This window comes from Pelmatolapia mariae, linkage group LG6 (genome assembly GCF_036321145.2).
Source record: "Pelmatolapia mariae isolate MD_Pm_ZW linkage group LG6, Pm_UMD_F_2, whole genome shotgun sequence".
NCBI classification, from domain to species: domain Eukaryota; kingdom Metazoa; phylum Chordata; class Actinopteri; order Cichliformes; family Cichlidae; genus Pelmatolapia; species Pelmatolapia mariae.
In genome coordinates this window covers 777,989-800,617 of record NC_086232.1, presented here as the reverse complement: position 1 = coordinate 800,617, position 22,629 = coordinate 777,989, and the positions used below count along the sequence as shown (strand labels likewise).

The 22,629-nt window shown below is 48.1% G+C and overlaps 3 protein-coding genes across 3 annotated transcripts; 1 reads left to right on the top strand and 2 right to left on the bottom strand.

The window, feature by feature from the left end:
* Positions 1 to 703: 703 nt before the first annotated feature.
* Positions 704 to 5,980, bottom strand: ddt (D-dopachrome tautomerase). The gene is made up of 3 exons (XM_063475600.1): positions 5,750 to 5,980; positions 3,964 to 4,139; positions 704 to 1,019 (listed from the first exon to the last, which is right to left on the bottom strand). The coding sequence occupies exons 1-3, from the start codon at positions 5,855 to 5,857 to the stop codon at positions 947 to 949; spliced, it is 357 nt and encodes a 118-aa protein (XP_063331670.1). The 5' UTR covers positions 5,858 to 5,980; the 3' UTR covers positions 704 to 946.
* A 1,697-nt stretch (positions 5,981 to 7,677) lies between these two features.
* Positions 7,678 to 9,591, bottom strand: chchd10 (coiled-coil-helix-coiled-coil-helix domain containing 10). The gene is made up of 4 exons (XM_063475050.1): positions 9,429 to 9,591; positions 8,418 to 8,640; positions 8,142 to 8,283; positions 7,678 to 7,851 (listed from the first exon to the last, which is right to left on the bottom strand). The coding sequence occupies exons 1-4, from the start codon at positions 9,467 to 9,469 to the stop codon at positions 7,832 to 7,834; spliced, it is 426 nt and encodes a 141-aa protein (XP_063331120.1). The 5' UTR covers positions 9,470 to 9,591; the 3' UTR covers positions 7,678 to 7,831.
* Positions 9,592 to 10,784: 1,193 nt separating this feature from the next.
* Positions 10,785 to 19,394, top strand: LOC134628827 (zinc finger protein 18-like). Its single transcript, XM_063475599.1, has 3 exons — positions 10,785 to 12,282; positions 13,609 to 13,739; positions 15,596 to 19,394. Exons 1-3 carry the CDS (start codon positions 11,994 to 11,996, stop codon positions 16,535 to 16,537), a joined length of 1,362 nt encoding a protein of 453 aa, XP_063331669.1. The 5' UTR covers positions 10,785 to 11,993; the 3' UTR covers positions 16,538 to 19,394.
* The last annotated feature ends 3,235 nt before the right edge of the window (positions 19,395 to 22,629 follow it).

The following is a 22,629-nucleotide window of genomic DNA, read 5'->3' as shown; positions in this document are numbered from 1 at the left end:
ACAAGCTGCAGCGCACTGGGTGAAAGGTCATGTGAGCATTTACATAACTCAGAGCTATGCTCCTGTTGTTGCTTTTTCAGGGACAGATGAGGGTCAGTAACCTCCTATGACAAACACTTGCTAGCATGGACTGCCTTTATAAATGTAGCCATGTTCACTCAGATGGTGGAGTCAGATCTTACAGCTCATCATTGTGTTAGTCAGGCCAAACATTCAGTTATTCTCTCAGCCAGACTCCAGAGACTAAACCCTTCACACTGATGCTCATCACTTAGATTAAACTCACCTGTTTCAGTACATTTCCGACTGTAGGATTGAGTATTACTGCAAATGCAGATGGTCCTCTACGGCAGCCAACACGGGAGCTTTACTCTGCTCTCACACATAAAGATGTGTTGCTCTGTAAGGCATTTAGCCATGTCTTCTTTGGATAAGGAACATTAACACATTTAGGATACGCATGTAAAAAGTGGCACCTTTCTCACTGATGTGTGTGAGCCAGGAGCTACGAGCTGTGCGTCGCACTTCTTTAACGACTGAAATCACCAATGTGCAAAGATTCACATCGAACCTGCTGAACACACGAAACAATGAACATTTTCAGGTGAAGCTGAGCCTTGAGAATCTGGCAGCAGATGAATAACGGTGCAGTGATGGCTCACACGTGTCTGCTAACATGTGAAAGAAGGCAAACACACACACATACGTGAACTGTGTTTATTTCATCCACATCACAGTAACCTTGTTTCCAGCGGAGCCCTCTGCTACATCAAAACTCAGACTTTAGAGCTTTTCTCTGTGCGCTTCTTCGTAACAAGTACAGAAACCAAGCGAATGTAACAGTGGCAGAGCTTGGGTTTGGTTCAGACAGCAGAAATGATCATGCTGTGTTCAGAGGGGGGCGGGTGCTGATGTGGTACAGCTGGTCTTTCAGGGAGGCGGGCCTTCACAGGAAGCTCATGACGGTTCCCTTTTTCCCTACTTGGTGAGGCTCCAGCGCGTTGAACATAATCACAATCCTGCCAATCAAACACAGCAGTCAGTCTGCACGTCCACATGAGAGCAGCACACTCATCGCTGACAGCAGCACTAATGCTTACAGTGTTTAAACCATCATCACAGACAGAAGACCGGCCCTGAAAGCAATCTTTCTACCAAATCAGTTCTCTACATCATCCTAATGTGAAATGTTCCACATGTGTCCAGATGATCTGCAACAACAGGAGAAGCACAAACACAGCACATCGAACACCTCTGCGCCAGCTTTGTGGAGCACGGTGGTGCAGAGGTGAGGATTTGGGCTGACGGGTCAGGTCTTTGCCCCTCTGTTTCCTGTTTGAACCATCAGATCTCCAGTGGAAACACTTCAGATCTCTGCGTCCGCTTAGACTCTGACGTTTCACTAATGTCATTCAGACTTCCTCCTGGTCTCTCTTACAGAGACAGCAGGCACAAGCTGTTGGCTTACACTGATTCTGAATCACTACTATGGTGCGTTTGATGAATCCAACAGTAACTTTGTGTGGATACAGACCGAGTACATGTCCACACAAATGTAAGTGAATGAGGCCCAGTGAGCCCCACTACAGCAGCATGGTCAGAGTCCAAACCTCGACTCAAACAGGACCGTAGGAGAGCTGTGCGTGAACAAATACTTACAAATCTCCATGAATCCAAGCAAGGATGTAAATAAGAGCCACGTTCCACCACAACAGAGACGTCAACTTAGCTACTGACTCACGGGGTGTCCTCAGTCGCTGCTGAGACTGTGCTCTCTGCAGAGACGTGGAGTCCCTGATTTAAAGGTTTTACAATGCACAGCATTTTCATTTTCCTTCTGCTTGATATGGTTCCAACCTTTCCTGTGACTTTGCTCCTTGACACTCTTAACCCATCGCACCATCAGGTGAAGCATGCTACGTGTTCCTTCCCACCCTACACACCTCCATCCTGGATCCTGGACACCTTCGAAGGTTTATCTCCAAGGCCGAGGTCAGACGGCAGGTCTGGGCCCAGCGCTGGATTAATAGCTGCAGGGCAAGATGGCTGCGTCTACATCGGCTCCTCTCTCAGCCCCTTACCCACCCCCGTTGCTTGTCATGTGGTTTATGGTGTTGTGATGTGGAGATGTGCGTGCTCTCTGTGCACAGGAGTTTTTTTGTTTTCTGTTCTCATGCTGACCTCCCACAAGGAGCCCAGTATGAGCAGATCAAGGGCGTAGATTTGGTTTTGGCGTTGGTGGGGACGGATGATTCAACCACCGAGCCCTGCCCTGTTTCTATTTTTCCCCTTTTTGTCTTTGCTTCTTGATAAAAAAGGAGAAATATACTTGCCTACATATGCTATTCTACATGCTTTTAAACCATTTAAAATCACAATTCATAGTTTTATATGTGAATTATATAATGTTAAATTACTAATAAACAAATGACTGACTAAGTATTTTAGACTTTAGTTTACTTCAGCCATATTCCATATAAATCAGGTATCATACAAACATAAAAATAGCTTCAAATACAGTCATGACAATAAAAGAATATGACTTTAAGGACTTAACAACATGACTTCAGTTATAGTACACCAACATCTCTGATACATTAGCACTAAGGGAACACTGAATGACCTGGTGGGTTTTGTCCATAAAACTACTCAAGATCTCTCAGCAAAATGATGCAACATTTTAGGCTCTATTGCCCCGATCAAGTCAGCGAGCTGGGATTTTTATTCTAAACATGAACTACTGTTACAGCAACAGACATGAACTACTGGTGTCCCACACAACAACTCAATGTCCACTATGTGAAGGAGCCAAACACATGCCTGCTCCTCTCGCTAACTGAGATAAACTGCTGGCATATTGGTTTTACATCTATACTGTCCAGTCTCTCCTGGTGGACATGGCAACACGTTATTCGTGGTTACATACAACTTTAGACTGATGTGGGCCAAAGCCCAGCACCTACTTGCCAACGTTGAGGCCTCAGAATTAGGGAGACATTCAAAAGGGCTGTTGGTGGAGGGAGTGGTATACATATATACATATATATACAAAAAAACTTGAATCTTACAGTGTTTATTTATCGGATAAAATAAGTTAAATGTCACCGTTAATATTGTCCGGCCGGAGACAGGCCGGGGGTATCCGAATTCAGAGGCTGTATCCACCTGAGGACCTTGCCTTCGCGATCTAAGTGGGCCGGGTCCTCGGACGGGAGATTTTGGGAGGAGCAGTGAAATTCGGGATTCTCCCGGAAAAATCAGGTGTTGGCATGTATGGCCTAGCATAGCCTGTAACGTTATTATGACGGACGGATTTTATGAGTTAACTTGACTATAAGTGACTTACAGGTTTCTTTGAAAAATACATGACGTAGGACTCCAGTAGAGAACGTAATTTAACTCTTTCTGCACCGCAGGGTGAATGAGACGTTGACATATCGTTTTTTTTTTCTTTCTATCGGGTTTGTTTTTCTTTACTCGAAGAGATCAAATTATTGGTGGGGACATGTCCCTTCCGTCCATGCCAAATCTACGCCCTTGGAGAAGAGGTCTCTTTTTCCCCACTCCTCTCATTGTATTGTACATTTCATTGATTTCTCCAACCCATGTGATGTCTGTGCTATGTATGTATGGTCGGGGGGGGGGGGGGGGGGTGGGTGGTCCAATTTCACTGCAGGTGTAAACTTTGCATGTGACAAATAAAAGGATTGATTGATTGATTGTGTGCTGCAGTGGCATTGATTAGTGCTGGGCTCTGCTGGGATCAGTTTGACTTCATAGCATTCTGCAGTGCAGGAAATATACACGCTCTTCTACATTCAGAAAAGGCTCAGCAGCTCATGTCCATTAGTTTATTTAGTTAGTGAATCATTAACATTCACAGCCTTTACATGTGATCACTGTCAAGCTGTTAAGCAGACAGAGTAAACAGGTAACTACAGCGAGTGTGCACAGCAGGCTCACCTGTCTTGGTTCAGGTCGAGCTCCTTGGTCAGAAACTCAAAGATCCTGGCGCTGTGCTCCTTGTTCTTCTCGGCGGTGTCAGTCACACCGATAGCAGACACTGACAGGATCACGCACGGAGAGGTGGAGCCTGCTATCAGCATCGGCAGCCCCGGCGTCACCACCACGTTCATCCGCTGGACCAAAGACACAGACACTCGCACTGAAGCCCGACTGAGAAAGAAGGCTGCGCGGGCAGGGCTTCATCAAACAAACTAAGTGCGCATACTTCCACAGAGGGCAGCACAGGTGCACCAGATGCTCCTCTGTGTCCTCACTGCACACGTAAAACATGATGTAGCCTTAAACACGGTCACGAGCATCAGTTCAGTTAATCCACTGAATAATACAGTGTTCAATAGTTTGGTGTTATCAGACTTTGTGCAAAGGTAGAGTTCGTGTTTCTCTAAGCAGAGTCACATTCTTTCATGTACATCTCTGAGGGGGAAAATATTAGTGTTTAAAATCCAGAGTTGTGGAGGTGGAAACAGTAACTCTGACCTCTGACCTCCTACAGTGGCTATGACCCTGAGCGAAGGTGAAGCGACGCCCTGTACGAACATTTTGCTCTCCATACTTCTGCGTTGTTTGCTTGGTAAGACTTTTTTATCTGAGAATGTTTTCATTTTTATTATTAGCTTTTCCTTCTTTTTGAGTTGAGACAAAGCCACGTTACTCGCTGACAGCACAATAACCTGATCTGCTGTATAAAATCTATATTTTCATAGGTATTTGAAAGCTACTTGTGGCAGATTGAACTGCATGCTGACAAGCCCTGACCTAACACAGTATCCCAGTTTAACTGTTCTCCCGTAAACTGGTGAGACATCGTCCTCTGTCCGGGCTCCAGATGTGAGCGGTCTCTGCCAGCATGTCATTAGGTTTGGTAAAAAACAAGAGTTCAAGCAAATGCACATACATGTTAATATTATCATTGGATCACGATACACATGACACGCTGATTAAAATGCTGTTCATGTGTTTCTGCTCCATGGAAACTAGTTTTAGCAGCGCGCTCTTCTTCACTCTGTCAGTCACAGTTACAAAGAGCAGACAATAACACTGACAGCAGATCTCCATCACCTCGACATCCAGCTTTGTCTAAAGTCTTTGTGTTTCTCTGATGAGCATCAGTATTAGATATGATTCTTATTAGCAGCTTCACTGCTTGTTGGCTTTAAAGCTTTTATAGCTCTCCAAGCCTCAGTGCTCCTAAACAGAGTCTGTTTGTACCTGCTGGCTAAAGCTGGAATCAGAGCAGGTGTGGGGAACGCCAGGCCTCCAGGGCCGGTGTCCTGCAGGTTTTAGATCTGCATGGCTAAATGACCTCCTCAGCATGTCTTGAAGTTCTCCAGAGGCCGGGTAACAAACTCGTCATGCGATTCAGGTGAGATGTAAAACCTGCAGGTCCCCACGCCTGATCCAGAGGCTGCAGCTGCAAGAATAGAAACTACACCCTCATCAGACACGTGACTATCATCCTGCGCTGTGATACTGAATCAACTTTATTGACAAAGCGGCTTTTTGACGCTCTTTCACTGCGCGGTGACTTTCACCGGTTCACGCGTCATATCCAACTCTTCCCGATCGGTGCTTGTGATTGGTCACCTGTCGTACGTGGATCAGGGCTGAGAGGGCTGATGACCGACCCGCTGTGATCCAGACAGCGGACACGTATCCTCCGTGTGCTGCGCTCGGCTCGCAGGCCTGGAGGTCGGGCTGGGGTTCGTGTGTGTGCGGTACTCACGTCCTCGGGTTTCCCCAGAGCCGCCGCGGTGCTGGAGCACAGCCTCTTCAGAAAGGCCTCCGAGAACTGGCCGGCGGGCAGGTTGCTCTGTAGCTCGATGAAAGGCATGTTGGAGCGCTGAAGCTCGCACGGACGTGGCCGTGGGAGGCTGAGACGGATGTGTCGTAAGAGCTGGCGAAACCGGAAGTAAATATGGAAAACCTTAACTCTTTACCTGGGCTGTAAACACGCGGGACAAACTACCACTGTAATTCATGACGTCAGGTGTCATCAATCACAGCCCCCCAGCAGTCACGTGTCTGCCCCCCTCCCCACCACCATCCAGCAGTCACATGTTCTCCTTAGATCGTCGGCTCTCTGGTTGGGGTCCAGAAAGCGCTGTGAGCTTTACAGGTAAGTTCCTGGAACCGTCAGGAGACACATCCGTCCCGCTTTGGACAGAGCTGCTCTCACTTCTACAAACCTGGACAAATGTGTTTAAACATAAACGAGACCGTCCACGGCTGCAGTGTGTCTGCTCCCACGCTTCAAGTCAAAAAGAAACAAGTGCGAGCACTCACAGAGAAGCAGGTAGCAAATCACTTCAGCGTGGACTGTTAAACATCAGGTTCTTATGAAGCCCTACGGAGCCTCGCAAGGGACTGTCCAGAGCACTGTTAATGAACGTAACCAGGACTGACAGGGATGACTTTGTCCCGGACGGCTGGTTTAATGTGTTCATAGTTCAGGCCGAGCGGCCGTGTCTTCCATCGCTGTGGTTGTTTCCACTGCTTCCTGTTAAAAGGAAGTTTTTCCTTCCCACTGTCGCCAAAGTGCTTGCTCATAGGGGGTCATATGATTTTGGGGTTTTTCTTTACCTTACGATATAAAGCGCCTTGAGGCAACTGTTGTTGTGACTTGGAGCTATATAAATTAAACTGAGGACTAGCGCTATCAGAAACATTTCATAAATCCTTATTTGCTGTCATTTTTGCTCCAGCAGTTGAATGATGATGAAATTTGGTAATAACGAAGAGTTTGCAGAGTGTCTGAGAGGAATAGACTCTGCATGAGAGTAAGAGGGCTTGGGGGGGGGGCTACATGACCTATATGTATCCTGGGACGACCACATCAGCAGGAGGGACGAGCAACACAGAGGCTGCACACAAGAAGGTGATGAGGTGGTTTGCTTTTCAGTCACTGCGGTGAGCTCAGTGCACTTGGCTGACACCAACAAACTGAATGAAGGCTGACTCTGTGATTGGCTGCAAACTGGAAGCTGTGGTGGGGAGCAGGGCCCTGAACAAACTGGTATCCATCATAGATGATCTGCACCAACCTCTGAACAGGCAGCAAAGAGACTCAGCTCTGCTGCCACACAGGAGCTCATTCAGATATACAGCACGTGTGTCGGGCAGAGCTGCAGTGATAATAATCTGTTAGATTTAGTGTTTCTGGAGTTACAGTCAGTCTTATTTTGAAAGCAGTGTTGTGTGGCTCATGTTGGGAGCTAACACACACAGACCTCTGTGCAACCTTACCACACACAGTCCCAACTGGCTGCTGCCGTTCTTTCAAACGAACACATCTATACAGGGACACTCACCTGCTGTTTACAGATCTCAAAGAGGCTCAATTCATTTTGTGGGTTTTCTGCAAATTTAACATGACTATTAAAAAAAAGTAAAACACCTGGTGAAATTTAATATGCAGCTTTCAGATCTGTGTGCCGTTTAGTGCAGTGTGTGGCACACACACTTTAACCTGTGAGTATCCAGCTGCTAACAGACTTATAGCACCAATCCAGCAAACAAACCTTTAATGTTCACAGTGTTTACCCACCATCATCATCATCAGTTTCCCACACTGAAAATAATCAAAGCAGGAAGTGAACATTTGGACTTTGTTTCACTGGAGCATCCCAAAGTAGGACAGACCAACACGTGACGTCTACAGCAGCTATTTATTAAAGAGTTCATCACTGTTATACAGTCAGCCCAGACCCCACACACACACACACACACACACACACACACACACTCTGAAGTACAGCGCTCCCGTTGGTGTCACGTGATCTTCACCATGACTGTGGGGGTCCGTTCATCACACCAGCGATGTCACACCTGCACAATCACAAACAAACACGAGTGACCACCCTGCAGACATCAATTGGTCTCCAAACACCATCAGCACACTTTGTTTTAAAGGGAACTGTTGCTAATGAGGGAACCAAAATAACCAGGATCGATTAGAGGTTCTGAATGTTTGTTTTCCACTGACTGCCCACCCCCACTGATCATGTGACTGCACACTCAGGGCAATCACATGAAGCCGGTGGGCTGTTGTTGCAGTTTTCGTGGCGTGCTCTGAGTAGAGCTGCAGTATGAGGCTCCACGCCTCCTTTACCACTTACCATGGGAGAACTTGCACTGTTTGAGCGCCTCGTTGAAGCCCTCACAGAGAGTGAGGTCTGTCTGGTTGGTGGCACAATCCAGAAACTGTTTGACTTCAAAGTGACAGGGGCCCGGCTGGGCTGGAGCAGACCGGGGGGGCTCCTGAATGAGAGCATAAAGAAACGTCACACACGTGGCATTTCAAACCACAGCAGCTGCAACATTAGAGCTGAGGAAACGGGTTCAAGTTGGGCATGCTGGCCGTCGTCTGGGCGACATTTCCAACCACCTCTTACCTGGTATGTAGCTTTGGCTGGTTCTGGACTGCTGCTGCTGCCCCCACCGAATGCTCCCGTGAGGGCGCTGCCAACCACGTGGCCCACAGCTGAGCCGACAGCTACCCCTGCAGCTGTGGTAGCCATCTGGGCCATGAGTCCTGGACCCTGGGACTGAGCAGGAGCTGGGGCCAGCGAGGCCGGAGGTGCGTGAACAGGAGCTGGAGCGTGGGATGGAGCTGGGCTACAGACAGGACAAAAAAAGTCATGCAACACTGCTGTAAGCAGGACAAGAGCTTCCAGCTGCTGAACGCTCTCTGTGCTGCTGTTAGTTTCTGAGTGTAGGCTTCACATCAGAGTCTCACAGCCTGAGAGAGGACGCTCACAGTTAGCAGGCTCGGAGTTCGTTAGCATGCTATGTGTGGATTTGTGATACGCCATCCGTCGCAGACCAAGTACCGTCCCAATTCAAAGTACGCTCAAAATTCCCAGATGTGTTCCGGCTCCTCCCATCCTATCCAGCGTGCATTGATGGTGGTGACCTGTGTGGACTCGGTGCAGTCAAAAATCCCAGAATGCATTCAGTCCAAAACTCAAACGTCACTTAGCTCATTTCTACATGTTAGTGTTTGGTTTCTTTGTTCCTGACTAAAGTTCAGCTTCATAACTGGATCATTTGATTTCATTTGGAGAGCTGTCAGTGCATGTTCACCTGTCATATCCCCTGATGTCAACTGTGCTGTTCTTATTGAAACAGCTGAATTCAGGCTAACATTAAACATATTTTAGTTCAGAGATGATCAAATTATGTTTGTAATATTTGTATAATTGTCGAACTCAGAGCTGTTAGCTAAAGCTGCTTCCTGGAGGAAAACTTCACTCACCTTTTGTGACCTTTGTGACGCAGAATAATGTCAGCAGTGTTTCAGGCGCACGTCACCGTGACAAACTCACGTGTACGGCGGAATCAGCGCTGCTGTTGCATTAGTGCAGCGCTGAGATATTCACACACAGGTACTGTGACAGTCTCACCTGGCTGGAGCCGAGGGACGGCTGCGGCTTCCTCTGGCCATTGGAGAAGATTTAGCGGACAACGCAAAGCCTGGACACGCCGACCTGCTCGCCTCTACACCGGCTCGACTGACCTTGTGCAACTCGCCTGTAACCCCCCCAAAGAGTAACTGGAGGCAAACATCGCGAGATTTAGGCGTTACTTTAAACTCCCGTAGTGTCTCCTGGCGGGGGGGGGCTACACTTCTTGGGTTTTTTAAAGTTTCATTGGAGGCTGGTAAACAGCAAAACGGCGCATTAGCGCCATCAGCTGGTCTGGGGGATGATGTAGAAGGTTCAAAACCAGCAACACTAAATCTCAGCTGCTGATGACCGTCCATGGCTGCAGAGCTCCGTTTGCAGCAGCTCACTGAGATCTGGCTGCCTCTTTGTCTTCCTGTGGTTTGGGGTCACTTCAGTGAAGCCTGTCCTCTGCTTTCAGCTTCCCACAGTGGTCACAGGGCCCTGAATGAAAACTGTGCGCCTCATTTCTCTGTGTTTGGTGGATTTTCTGAAACCATTGTCTTGCTCCTTTCATTAGAGTTTGTGCTCTGATGTCTGAGCTGCAAACTGACCCGTGGTCTTGTATCGTCGTCCGGCTGCAGAGCTCAAAGAGCCCATTGCTGATCCTTTTCCCTAATCTGACATGAAGCTGGGACAATAAACGCTGTGTGTGACTCAGTATAGATGTGGACAGGACTGTAACACTGGTCCGTGACTGTGTGACCCCCATCACACTGAACACTGGTGCTCCACAGGGGTGTGTACTGAGCCCTCTCCTGTACTCACTCTACACCTACGACTGCACGGCCACTAGAAACTCCAACATCATTGTGAAGTTTGCGGACGACACTACAGTGGTGGGTCTTATTACCAACGGTGATGAGACGGCCTACAGGGAGGAGGTCAGCGCCCTGACCCACTGGTGTCAAGACAACCATCTCACCCTCAACGTCGCAAAGACAAAGGAGTTGATAGTGGACTTCCGGAGGTGCAGAGGAGTACACACCCCCATCACCATCAACGACGCTGCTGTGGAGAGAGTGAGCAGCTTCCGCTTCCTTGGTGTACATCTGGCTGAGGATCTTACGTGGTCAGTACACATAAACAAAACAGTGAAGAAGGCGCAGCAGCGCCTCTTCTTTCTCAGGAGACTGAAGAGATTCGGCATGAGCCCCCGCATCCTCAGGACCTTCTATCGCTGTGCCATTGAGAGCATCCTCACTGGATGCATCACCACCTGGTACGGCAACAGCACCGCTCACAACCGCAAAGCTCTCCAGAGAGTAGTGCGGTGTGCTGAACGGATAATTGGAGGTGAGCTTCCCTCCCTCCAAGACATCTACAGGAAGCGGTGCCTGAGGAAAGCGGGGAGGATCATCAAGGACTCCAGTCACCCCAGCCATAAACTGTTCAGACTACTACCATCAGGAAGGAGGTTCTGCAGCATCAGGAGGTTCTGCAGTATCTGGTCCTGTACCAGCAGACTGAGAGACAGCTTTTTCCACCAGGCCATCAGACTGCTGAACATGTCATAGACACCTCACCCTCACTACTGGAACTTCAACATTATGCACTCCATACTGTACATTAATGCCACTGTTTTGCACATGTCAACTACCAACCTCTGTATATTTTATATATCTTATTTTATTGTTTACTCTATTTCATTTGTAAAATATGTATATACACACACACACACACACACACACACACGTAGAAAAACATATTTAGTATACACATCCAGTAATGCATATACTCTTATATATTGTACATATATTTATTACTTCAGATTTAGCCATTCTTATATTTTGCTTGTTTTACGTTATTGTATTTTTGCACAACTCTGTTGCTTGTGAAGCTCGCACACAAGAATTTCACTCTCATGTACTGTACCAGTGTACCTGCACATGTGATGTGACAATAAAAGTGATTTGATTTGACTGTGTGCAGGTGTAGAAAAGAAGCAGTAATGGAAGATGCGCCCCACGGCAGTGCTGCTTTCTGGGCGACTGTCCACCCACAGCTCTGTGCTTCTCCTCATTTTCACAGGTTTCTGTAGTTTGATGTCATAACCAAGGATTTCATCTTTTCATTCTGTCCCTCTACAGCTGTTTACTGTTACACACAAATCATGAAAGCAGCCCACTGACAACCCGTCACGTACTACAGCTCGTGTCACTGCCCCCTGATATCAGCATCACCCGTGACCCATGGTTTCCACTCCACGGTGCTTCTCGTGCTGTTGTGAACACTGGTCCGTGACTGCAGCGTGGGTTGGCTGTGTGCTCTCGTGCAGCAGCGCGGGGAGTCCTCTCAGCTCTGGCTGTGGTGAGCGCTCAGAGGCAGTACCGCTCCTGACCGCAGGGGGCGCTGTGCGCTGATCGCCGGGGTTCCTTCTGGAAAAGCTCCGTCGACGTTAAAGCTTCCGAAGAGCGTCCATCCTGTGAGCCGAGGTGCAGGTGGTGGTCCCGGGTTATGCATGTCAGATAGCGGCAGTAACAACGCGCAGGCTCCGTCTTCTGTGAGAGGGCCGAAGGTCTGAAGATGTCTGCCGCCGTGGACTTCCACTCTCAGATCGCCTCCATCATGGAGGTGCTGGCTAACGCGGCCGTGGCGGAAATCTGTAAAGTTGTGGACGATGGATACGCGGTGGTTCACCTGGAGATGTCCCGGAGCCAGAAGGAGAACGAGTTCCTGAGGAGGAAAATCAAGCTGCTGGAGCTGCAGATCGCCCGGTACCGAGCGGAGAGGGTGAGGGGGGCAGAGGGCTCCATCAGCAGCCGCTTTCCCGGGGTTCGCCTCTTCAGCCGGCAGAGCAGGGACTCACAGGCAGGTATGTAGCACCGGCACCGGCAGGTGAAGCATTACCGTCATAGGACAGGCTGGCAGACACGGTCACGACGCGGAGGGAGGGCAGTGTGCCGTGACTCAGCGTGACACAGTCCACTCGGTGATTTTCGTGTTTGACCACGGCCGCGGGCCTGTCCTGTGTTTGGAGCATCCTCCTCTGTAGCTTGATGGACTCGAGTGTCAACGCCACGGCCTTATTATATCCTTACACATACCCGAGGAATATCTTTGCAGTTCCACTGTTTCTGTGGGCTGATTATCTACTTTAAAGGCCTCAGTGTAGTCCATCGTAAACACACCGCTGACCTCTGACCTCTGTGCCTGACTCAGCGATTTCACTCCTCCTGTCTTTGATTCGTTGGCTGCCACTGGAGGAGAAAAGTGTCTTTGTGTCATTTACAGCCATAAAATATGTAAATATGTATATGCACTGGTGGCTGCTCAGTAACAAAGCAGGGCAGAGCCCAACAAACCCCCATGTCTGACCCTGGGTTCCCTCATCTACGTAGGTGGTGTTGACAACATGTGACCTGGTTATTGTACCAGCAGCTGATTGGTTGGTCCAGTTAAAGCACTCAGTAGAGTGGGATGGAGCTACTGTAGCCTCAGTGCTGGTTGATGGTTTGACTGTCAGTGATAAACACAACACAGAGGTTACAACTACGTGCTGTAAAATTGTTTGCAGCCAACAGAAAACAAAGTTTCCTTTAAGAATTGATATCAGACGTTAGACCAGGGGTCCCCAATCTCAGTCCACGAGGGCCGGTGTCCTGCAGGTTTTAGATCTCACCCTGGGTCAACACACCTGAATCACATGATTAGTTCATTACCAGGCCTCTGGAGAACTTCAGGACATGTTGAGAAGGTCATTTATCCATTTAAATCAGCTGTGATGGATCAAGGACACATCTAAAACCTGCAGGGACACCGGCCCTCGTGGACTGGGATTGGGGACCCCTGCGTTAGACTGTCGGCTCACACACGTCACAGGGATCTCCCAGGAGTGGCTGTTTTCTGGAGATCTGATTGGTCAGTAGGTGGTGATTTGTACCTGTTCACCTGTGATGACGTCTGTTTGTCCAAACACTGAAATCCAGCTTAGATGTTCCAATGATCTACTGAGTCAGCCGTCGGTGTAAGGAGGGCTGACTCAGAGCGGCGAGCCTCTGACTCTGTGGACATGCAGCTTTTTCATACATAACGTGCACATGTGTTTGACACTACATTAAACACCTGATTGTTTATATGAGTCTTTATTTTGAATGATCAAACTCATGAGCCTCTAATCATTCTTCTGGTATCCCATAAGGCCCCCCTCTGCAGGGCAGGACCAGGTTTCTGAACCGAGGGCCAGGAGCTCATCAGTCTGTGCAGAAGATCCAGCTCGTCAGTCTGGACCAGGATCCTGATCAGGAGGTTGTGACCACCACCAAAGCCGAGGTAAATCCTCCATGGAAGACCGTCCTCATCCACACACGTCCGTGTGCACACCAGTCCAAACTGTTTCACACTTTTTTTTTTATTTATAGTTTGAAGTTGTTTTTAAATAGTCATGGCTGGATCTGTGACTGCGAGTGACCACAGTGGCCACAGCAGACCTCCCTTTGTTACTCTACGCCCCGTTTAAAACATGCGATCCATGAAGGTGTGGGCTTTTTCTGCTCAAACACGGACAGGCTCAGAGCAGATCCCTGATGTAACCCGCACACCTCACCGCTGTGTCCTCATACGTGTCCTGCACCACCCTCACACACTGCTCTGGCACTCCTGACCTCTCCGTGCAGCACCACAGTTCCTCTCTCAGCAGCCTATCATCTGCTTTCTCTGATCCTCAAAGACACAGTGAAGCTCCGTCTGACCTTCTCTGTTCTTCTCCATCATCACCCTCAAAGCAAACATCTTCTGCTCACTGATCTCTTTAACCTGGCTTCAACAGCTCTGTCCCATATCTTCCTGCTGTGGCTCATCGTCCCTCTGTAGTTGCTGCAGCTCTGTACATCAGCCTCGTTCTGGCAGGTCTGTACCAGTACAGTTCTTCTCCGTGCTTCAACAGCCTCTCATAGACATCTTCATACCTGGACAGGTGTGTCATCTGGACCAAGTGTATTTCCACTCTTCATCCTCTTGTAGCTGACCTCACTTCCTGCTTATTATTCCTCTACACTTCCTGATTCACTAACTTCCCCCCACACTCCTCCTTCCATCGCTCTCTGTTTTTCCAGTCGTGGGAGGAGCTATGAGGACTCCCTGGGCTCGTGGCCCCCGTGGTGGGAACACAATAGAACAGATGTAGACATTTCTATAATAGAGTGTGAGTGTCTGTGACCACAGTCACATGTGGTTTAGTTATTTCATGGTGTGTGTGCGTTAATGCGCTCTCTAACAGAGTGTACTCACACTTCTGTCCCACTGCCTGTGAACACGTTCCCCTCACGATGTGATGTTTCTTATGTGACCCACAGATAAGCATGTGTCTGATGTGGTAACGTCCACAGACAACAGTGACAAACATTATTGGCTTTTTCTTTCTTCTGGTGCATTTTCATTCAGATGTGGTAGTAAGAACACCTACAGCAACAGGAGCTAATGTGTCTGCATTTAGCAAAGGCCTGTATAGATCGGTGTAAATGCTCACTCGTCTCTGGTTTCCAAGCTAAATTTCTTCACTGGCAAAATATTTGAGGGTTTGTTTTTGCAGCTCCCCTCAGTTCCTGTCCACAGCTTTGCTGTTAGCGTCCTCCGTGATATGATAGCTCTCCAGCTAGCTGCTGCTGTCATGTGGCTAACATCTCCTTGGTGCGTCCCTCATTTAAAGTGAAAAGTGTTCTTGTCGTTGATGAGCGTGAATAACAAATCTAATGTTGGGTCCATAAATATCTGGAGGTTCACAGCACAGTAGACAAGCAGCAAACGTCTCAGGGAGGAGACGCAGTATTTGTTGATGCCTGTGGGCTTCAGACTGTTGTCATTCACTGCACACTAATAAAAACAGTCCTTATATTTAAAATGTGCACAGTCTAGTTGAAAATGGGCCTTGGGCTGATTTCCTGTGTGATGCTCTAAAACCAGAAACCAAAACATCATGGTGGGTATGTGGAAGTGTCAGTTAGATTCATGTATATGCAGACAAGCTGCAGCTTTGCTCTGGATGGAAACAGTTAAAAGAAAATTCCTGCTGTTTTTTTTATATATGTAACACGTGCTATTTATTTGGACTTGTGTTGTAATGATTACATTTGAAATAGTTTGATGATGTGAAGAACAGTGTTGTTCTCAAAGTGGGTGTGTCCTCTCAGTCAGCAGAACCTGAGGGGGAGGGCGAGCTGCTGATCGTCAAGGTGGAGGGAGCAGTGGACGCTGGGTCTGTTAACCACAAGCTGCCGAGACGAGATGCTGGCTCCACCACTGCTACGTCACTCGGCGTCAGCGACGGCCAGACATCCAGACACCTGAGGGAAAAAGAGGTCAGTGGATCCAACGTCGTCGGCTTTGTTGACGGTGGGACGGCTGAGATTGAGGGCGGCGACACTCTTCACAGTTCCCAGCCGCAGCAGACCGGAGCAGGGGACCGTCGGCCTTCGAGTAAAGGTGCTGACACCGGGCTGGGTACAGCTTCCTGTGAGGATAATAGCAAAGATAACCAGGCGGCATTGGAGCCCTCCGAGTGCCCGCTGCCAGAAGTGATCGTCATTGATAGGGGAGGGGCATCGGACAAGGAGACCGCAGGGGAGGGGGGTGACTTGTCAGATGCAGTCCAGACAACCAGAGAACAGATCAGAGGACGAGACAGACACAAGGACGCGATATCACCCCAGACTCGGTCCTCGGGTCTGTGCTCAGCCGGAGACGGGTCTGTTCTTCCTCACGATGACCCTCCAGGAACCTCCAGCATCAACTCCTCCAGTGACACGCACCTCCTGACTTTACACCACCCTGCGGTCCAACACAAAGCCCTCCCTCTGTCCTTCTACCAGGCCGTCACAATGGAGCGTCCGTACGGCTGCACCATCTGCACCAAACGCTTCTTCATGGAGTCGGACCTGCAGAAGCACATGGCCAGGCACACCAGGGAGAAACCCTACACCTGCCTACTGTGTGGCAAAAGCTTTGTGTGTCAGAGCCAGCTGGATATCCACCGCAACGTGCACACCGGGGAGAGACCTTTCAGCTGCTCCGTCTGCAACCGGCGCTTCTCCCACCCCAGCAACCTCAAGAGGCATCAGAAGATCCAGCACTGAACCCAAAGACGAACTCTCCACAGCCCGCTGCACCGCAGCTTGTCCTCCAGAGGCAGTCTTATACACTACTAACTTTCCTCAGCCTTAACTTCATCAGAAACAGAACCGGATGGTGGGAATGCTTAAACCAGAATATTATCACATGAGCTGCTGTCACGTCACCCACACAGTCATCTGAACCTGTGTGTACGCACCTGCAGCACACAAAGGGCCAAACGCTGCTATTGATGAGGGACAGGATGCAGTATGTGAGTGGGCTGTGTAAGGATGAGCCGCTGTATGGAACTGCAGTCCACACACACACACACACACACACACACAGGTGTTTCTATGGAAGTATCCAATCAGACCATGAACACTGTGAATGAGCTTGTAGGTAACTCCTGAACTGTGAGCAGCATGAATCAGCTGCACATGGCATCAACACCTCTGATCTTTCCATAGTAGACGAGATGCTGACACATCATCATCATCATTTAGTCCTTCATGAGCTCCTTGCAGACGGCGCCGTACATCAGAAATGATGTCACAACTGTTGGTGTGTGGTGCACTTGTTGCCGTTAGTTTGCTGCTCCTCTGTCTTTTGTAACCTGCTTCCTGTGTGTGTGTATTTACATGAAACGTAAGTCGCCTAATCAGTTTACCACAAATGTTCTACAAAAAAGCACCGAATCAACATGAGCGTCAGCTGGGGACGGGCACAGATTTAGTGATTAACTCCATCACTGAGAGCTCCTGTATGTTCTCACTGCCTCTGCTTTGAGAGGCTCCACCATCTCTAAGCAGCACATCAGAGACGTTACATCATGCAGATTCATTGCACGCTGTCTGGTCAAATGTTTGTCATGCTGGAGGTGTTTCAGTGTCCCACACACCAACACAAATCCCAGTGAGGACACACACATGTGATGTTTGTCTTAGTGTTTAGGTCTGAGCACAGAGAAAGCCATCGTCTCAGGTAGAAACGGAGCCTGACTGCTCGTCACTTTGTTACCTGATGAAGGCTCTGACTGCTGGTCTGGGGTCAGCACACGCTCTGCTGTAGCATCACTCTGGGCTCTTAGCGTTAGCATGCTGTCTGTGTCTGATTCCCAGCCGTAGTGTTGGCTGTCTGCATCATGCTGACGCTCAGACACAGGATACTGGCAGTGACGGCTCTCATCATCCTGGTGCCTCTGCACTGATGAAAGAACTTTTCTGTGCCCATAAAAACACGACCACGTCTGATAACCAGGTCAGTTTCAGATCCAGCAATCAACCAAGAACCATCATACCTGCTGCTGAGCTGAGCACCTGTATGGACATCAGACTGACTGAATCCAGACACATTAAGTGTACAAAGTCACAGCTGCTGTCTTTAGCAGCAGAGGCTAACTTGCTAACCCAGCTGGTTTTTCCAGCAGTGGGGAAAAGATTTAAACCTCCCCCACCTTTAAATCTATCATCACAACTCATGGCTGTCCTGGTGAGCTTTGTCCTCATTAATCTGCAGCGTTGACTTTAATATCGTACAGATTAATAGGAGCTCATGACACGCCCCCCTGTCTGTAACGGGCTGTGTGAGTTGATGGCTGCAAAGAAGCTTTCGTTTGGTTTCCTTTATTTCCTTCATTCATTTGGGACATGAGCCAAAGTCATGACATCATCACAAACATCTTCCTGTTAGCGTACAAACTTCACCTTTGAAATGAATTCATGAAATCTGAGCTATGAGTTCAACAAAGAAGAGAGAAACATTGTCACTGCTTTGTACTCGTGAATATAGTGACATGTAAATTTGCTAATAAATTGTATTTTCAAACACTTGTATTTTGTCGTTTCCTGTGTCGTACGCTCTGGACGCGGTGGAAGCGGTCCTCGGCCGAGCTCACGCTCACTGTTGGCACCAGAGCGGTGCATTAGTGCTGGTGTAGCTTGGATGGGTTGTTTTAAGCTGGCCTGTAAGCAAAATAGATGCACAGATTCCTCCAGCTACAAAAACGAGACTTAGTGGAGAAAAACCAAAAGCTCCTCCATGCTGCCTCTTCACTACTCCAGGGCTGTGGAGGAAAGTACACCTCCACAGACTCCCTCCTCTTTCCAGGGTCAGGGGAGTCTGAATAACACGAGCAGCTCTCAGATCCCGGAGGAAGACGTGGATCAAGTCCAAGGTATCATCTGTTTCTCACTTACATTGTTTCACGTGCTGCCAACCCCACGAAGGCTGTTCACCGACTAACCATCAGCCCTGGTCACTGCACAGACAAACAGAGAAGCCGGTGGGAGCGCGATGTCTGTAAACCAATATGTGAAGAATTCATTACATTACAAACGATTGTGGTAAAAACCCGAGTCAGGAAACACAGATCCCAGAGACATGAGGTGATGGTACCTTCATCATTAGTAGCAGCAGCAGCAGCACGGCGTGTGGGACTGAGCAGGAGAGAGTATCATCCAGTGCCACAGTGGCTGAGCTCTAACACACTCAAGACTAACATACATACACCCAGAATAATGTGTATTCTTCATCAAATGCTCATAGACTCTCAGCTGTAGGCAAAAACTCCACACTTGATTTCAGTCTTGTTGCCTGTGTGAGAACTCGGATGCAGTTTGGGTGAACATGCACGCTGCTGTGGAACATCCTTTTATGGATTTTGGTTCATATTCTGTCTGAATGAAACTATCATAAAACCTAGACACTGTTTGAGTGTTGGGAAGTGAACTTACAGATTCAGCCGTTGTACCAGCGCACTGGTACAACTGGTACAACTGGTACAACTGGTACAAATGTAGGACTGAGACTAAAAAAGTATCCAGATCAGTTAAAAAAGCACTTTGGCGTTTCACTGAAGGTGAAAAGGAGAAACTTGTCAGGTATTAACCTGAAAAATGCCGTTTCTAATCCTGTTTCTTTGCTGTGGGCTCCTCAGGCTCCACTCCAGGGAAACACAGTCCCTCCCAGGGGCAGCTGGATTGGCAGAAGGACGTCAGGAATGAAGACACGGAGCAGCCATCCTGTTCTACACTCAAAACTGCATCGATCAACCAAATCAGTTCAAAGCCAGCCTCTGGTTTTCCACCAGGTTCCAAGATGGCTCAGAGCGACATGGAAGGGTGGAGCTCTGCTGCAAAGCTTTACGGCGCTGCAGTCGGCTTACTCCCACGTGGGGCTGACAGACGTGTGGGGTGTGGCCGTCGGTAGGAGGTGGAGATGAGGGAGTGCCTCGCAGCAGAACTGAGTGCTGACATTATCAGCTGCAAGAGGTGTGGGGTTTAACGCCGCTCCTGTTGCCATAGAAACAGTGGACTCCCAGGTCCAGCTACCATCGTGGTCGCAGATGCAGCAGATGGACAACTTGTCGAGTCCGAGCAGCATTTACGATGGCCCTGGCAGTCAGGAGCAGGACTCTGGCTCGCTTTAGCTGAGCTTTGCTCTTGTTTGGTGTGTTCGGAGCCATAATGCTTCTTTTGCAGTGCAGCTGTCTTTGCACCAGTCTTTCACCGATGTAGAGTGTGGACTGTGTGGGAGAAGCAGTATGTGACTGAACACCAATGGGCTATTTACTGACAAGGTGTAGCCTTCAGATGGTCATCAGCAGGTGTTCCTAATACACTCCGGGGTGACCCAGCCACTGTGACAGAAAACAGCCTTCATTTAGTTTTCCTGACACGTTCAAACCTGGACCCTGTGTGCTTGAACTACAGTGAATGATGCTCAGACTTTCTGCCTCAGGACTTTCTGGTAGAGAGCAGATTTCATGGTTTCATCAATTACAGCAAGTCATCCAGGTCATGGAGCTGCAGTTCACCCCAGACCAGGGGTCGGCAACCTTTCTGATGATGAGTGCATCTAAAATTTCCTCAGACGTCAATGTGCCATATGATGCATTAGCAATAAATGTAATAACACTCTATATGAACAGTTACAGACTATATAGAACCACTTTATAGAATTATATTTGTTTGCAGATGTTGGCAGCTGTCAGCGAATAGTTATCAGCTATTTTGAAACAAAAAAAGACTTTTTATCCATAACAGCAAATGAACTGTACAACAGAAAATACAAATGCTATTTATGGTCTCCTCACAACAATGATAAGAAAAATAAACTGGGCCAATATGGCATGTTTGTTAATACAGAGACACACATGTTAATATGATCTCTGGTCTCCCACTCAGAGACACAGGTCTCTGAGTGTCCAGCATTCAGACGGCTACCTGAGGACACTCATGTGAGAGAAAATCTGCTCACACAGATATGTAGAGCCAAATACTGTCAATAAGGCCTCTGCAATGTTCTGAAGACAGTTAAACTTGTCAGGTAGTGATGTCCAGCAGGTGAAAATGCAGCTCCATGAACACGCACAGCTGTGGATTCCAGTTGCGTTCGTAGTTCTGCAAACTTTGACCCCCACAGAGTCGAGCTTTTCAGTTCAATCAGCTGCATTTCGATGTCACATTAACTGGCATTAACTCAGCCAGTTAATGCGAGACAAACCCAGCTGCTCATTAAAGCTTTCTGGTTTGATCAGAAAAGAAAACATTGGTCCATACACCTGAAAGTCCCGAAAATGCATTGTGAATTCTGTCTCGAGTCTTCGGATGTATCCGTGTATTTCCGCGGTGCTGATGCTGCGGTGAGCGGACAGCTCCTGAAGCATTTGAAGTGTCGGAATGTGGAAAGCTAGCAACGTCCCTCTCACCGGTTATTTTTAGCCAATTACAAGTTGAATCTGGTAGTTGGGGTTGTTAGCTAAGATACCGTCATTAAGAAGCGGCACAACTAATGTGTCAATGCCAGCTGATTTGCGATGTGCACCGCTGGCCCGGCCGTTTATTATTTAATGCACCTTCTCAGATTAATTCACTGCATGTCGTGCCCAGGGCTGGACTGGGACAAAAAAATCAGCCCGGGCATTTTGACTAGAGACCGGCCCCCCAGGTATTAAAGCCATAAAGCCTTTGAATGAAAACAGACGCTGGTGTGACAGTGATGTACAGTCTTGTTGGTATATGTATGATTTCTATACATTTTACATCAGATAAAAACTTTGGTTGTAAGCTTCAGATAATTATTTAATAACAGCGAAACATTTTAAATGAGAATAAGAAAGAAAAGTATTTCTTTGTGCCCCCCTTTCCCTGTTAATACCTGGCCTACCTGGCCCCCTGGCAAAGCTTTGCTAGACCCGCCCCTGCACAGTTACCAGCTGTCAGCTACGTAGAAAAGGATGCTGGTGTTATTTGTCTCTCAGAAACAGTTCATAACTTCCCTTCAACTCATTCATGTCACCTAAAAGGTAAACCTGTTTCTCCATCACCTGTTCAGCTCTGATGATTCAGTAAGGACATCTCCTGGTTTCATCTGCATGTTTCCCTCTCACCACATATCCAAACCGACATCATGACCAGCAGCTTTTACAGCTGTGGCTCCAGCAAACATCAGCTGATACTAGAAATTAATATCAAATAAATTCTAACAACAGCTGATCAAGCTTAAACGTGCTGCTGTTGTTTAGCGTGACATCCGCTGGTTTCCTCTTTCTGGCGCAAAGTGGGCGATAAACAAACAAGAGAGACGATCAGCTGATCATTGATCAGTTTCATGATTGAAGTAGCAACAGGAGAGGGAGGGGGAGAGGATGAGAGAAGAAGAGGCAGCTGTGCAGCGTAAAGACAGAATAACCCCAGCTTTGTGTCTTTTTCCATTCTAGCTGAAGTCCGGGACATGTTGTGATGTTTTCAGTGGGAGAAACGTTTCGTCATCATCCAGGTGACTTCTTCAGTCTCAGCTGACTGCAGGTTTCAATCTTATAAACAGTACATTTGCATAATGACTGAAACCAGCCCACTGAAGGAACAATGGGCTGGGAGGTCACATTATGATGAAGGTGACCTCCCAGCCCATTGTTCCTTCAGTGGGGTTAGCGTTAGGTGGTCAGTGTGAACAGTTAACATCATTTTCAGCATCACTGACAACAGCAGCTATCAAATATAACACGAGGCATTATGTGATGTTATTCAAACTGAGGGCAGCGTGCAGTGGACGAACTCAGAACCCGAGTGATTGTAAACACAGCTGTTAAAGACCTCAGAGTGAGAGTGGGTAA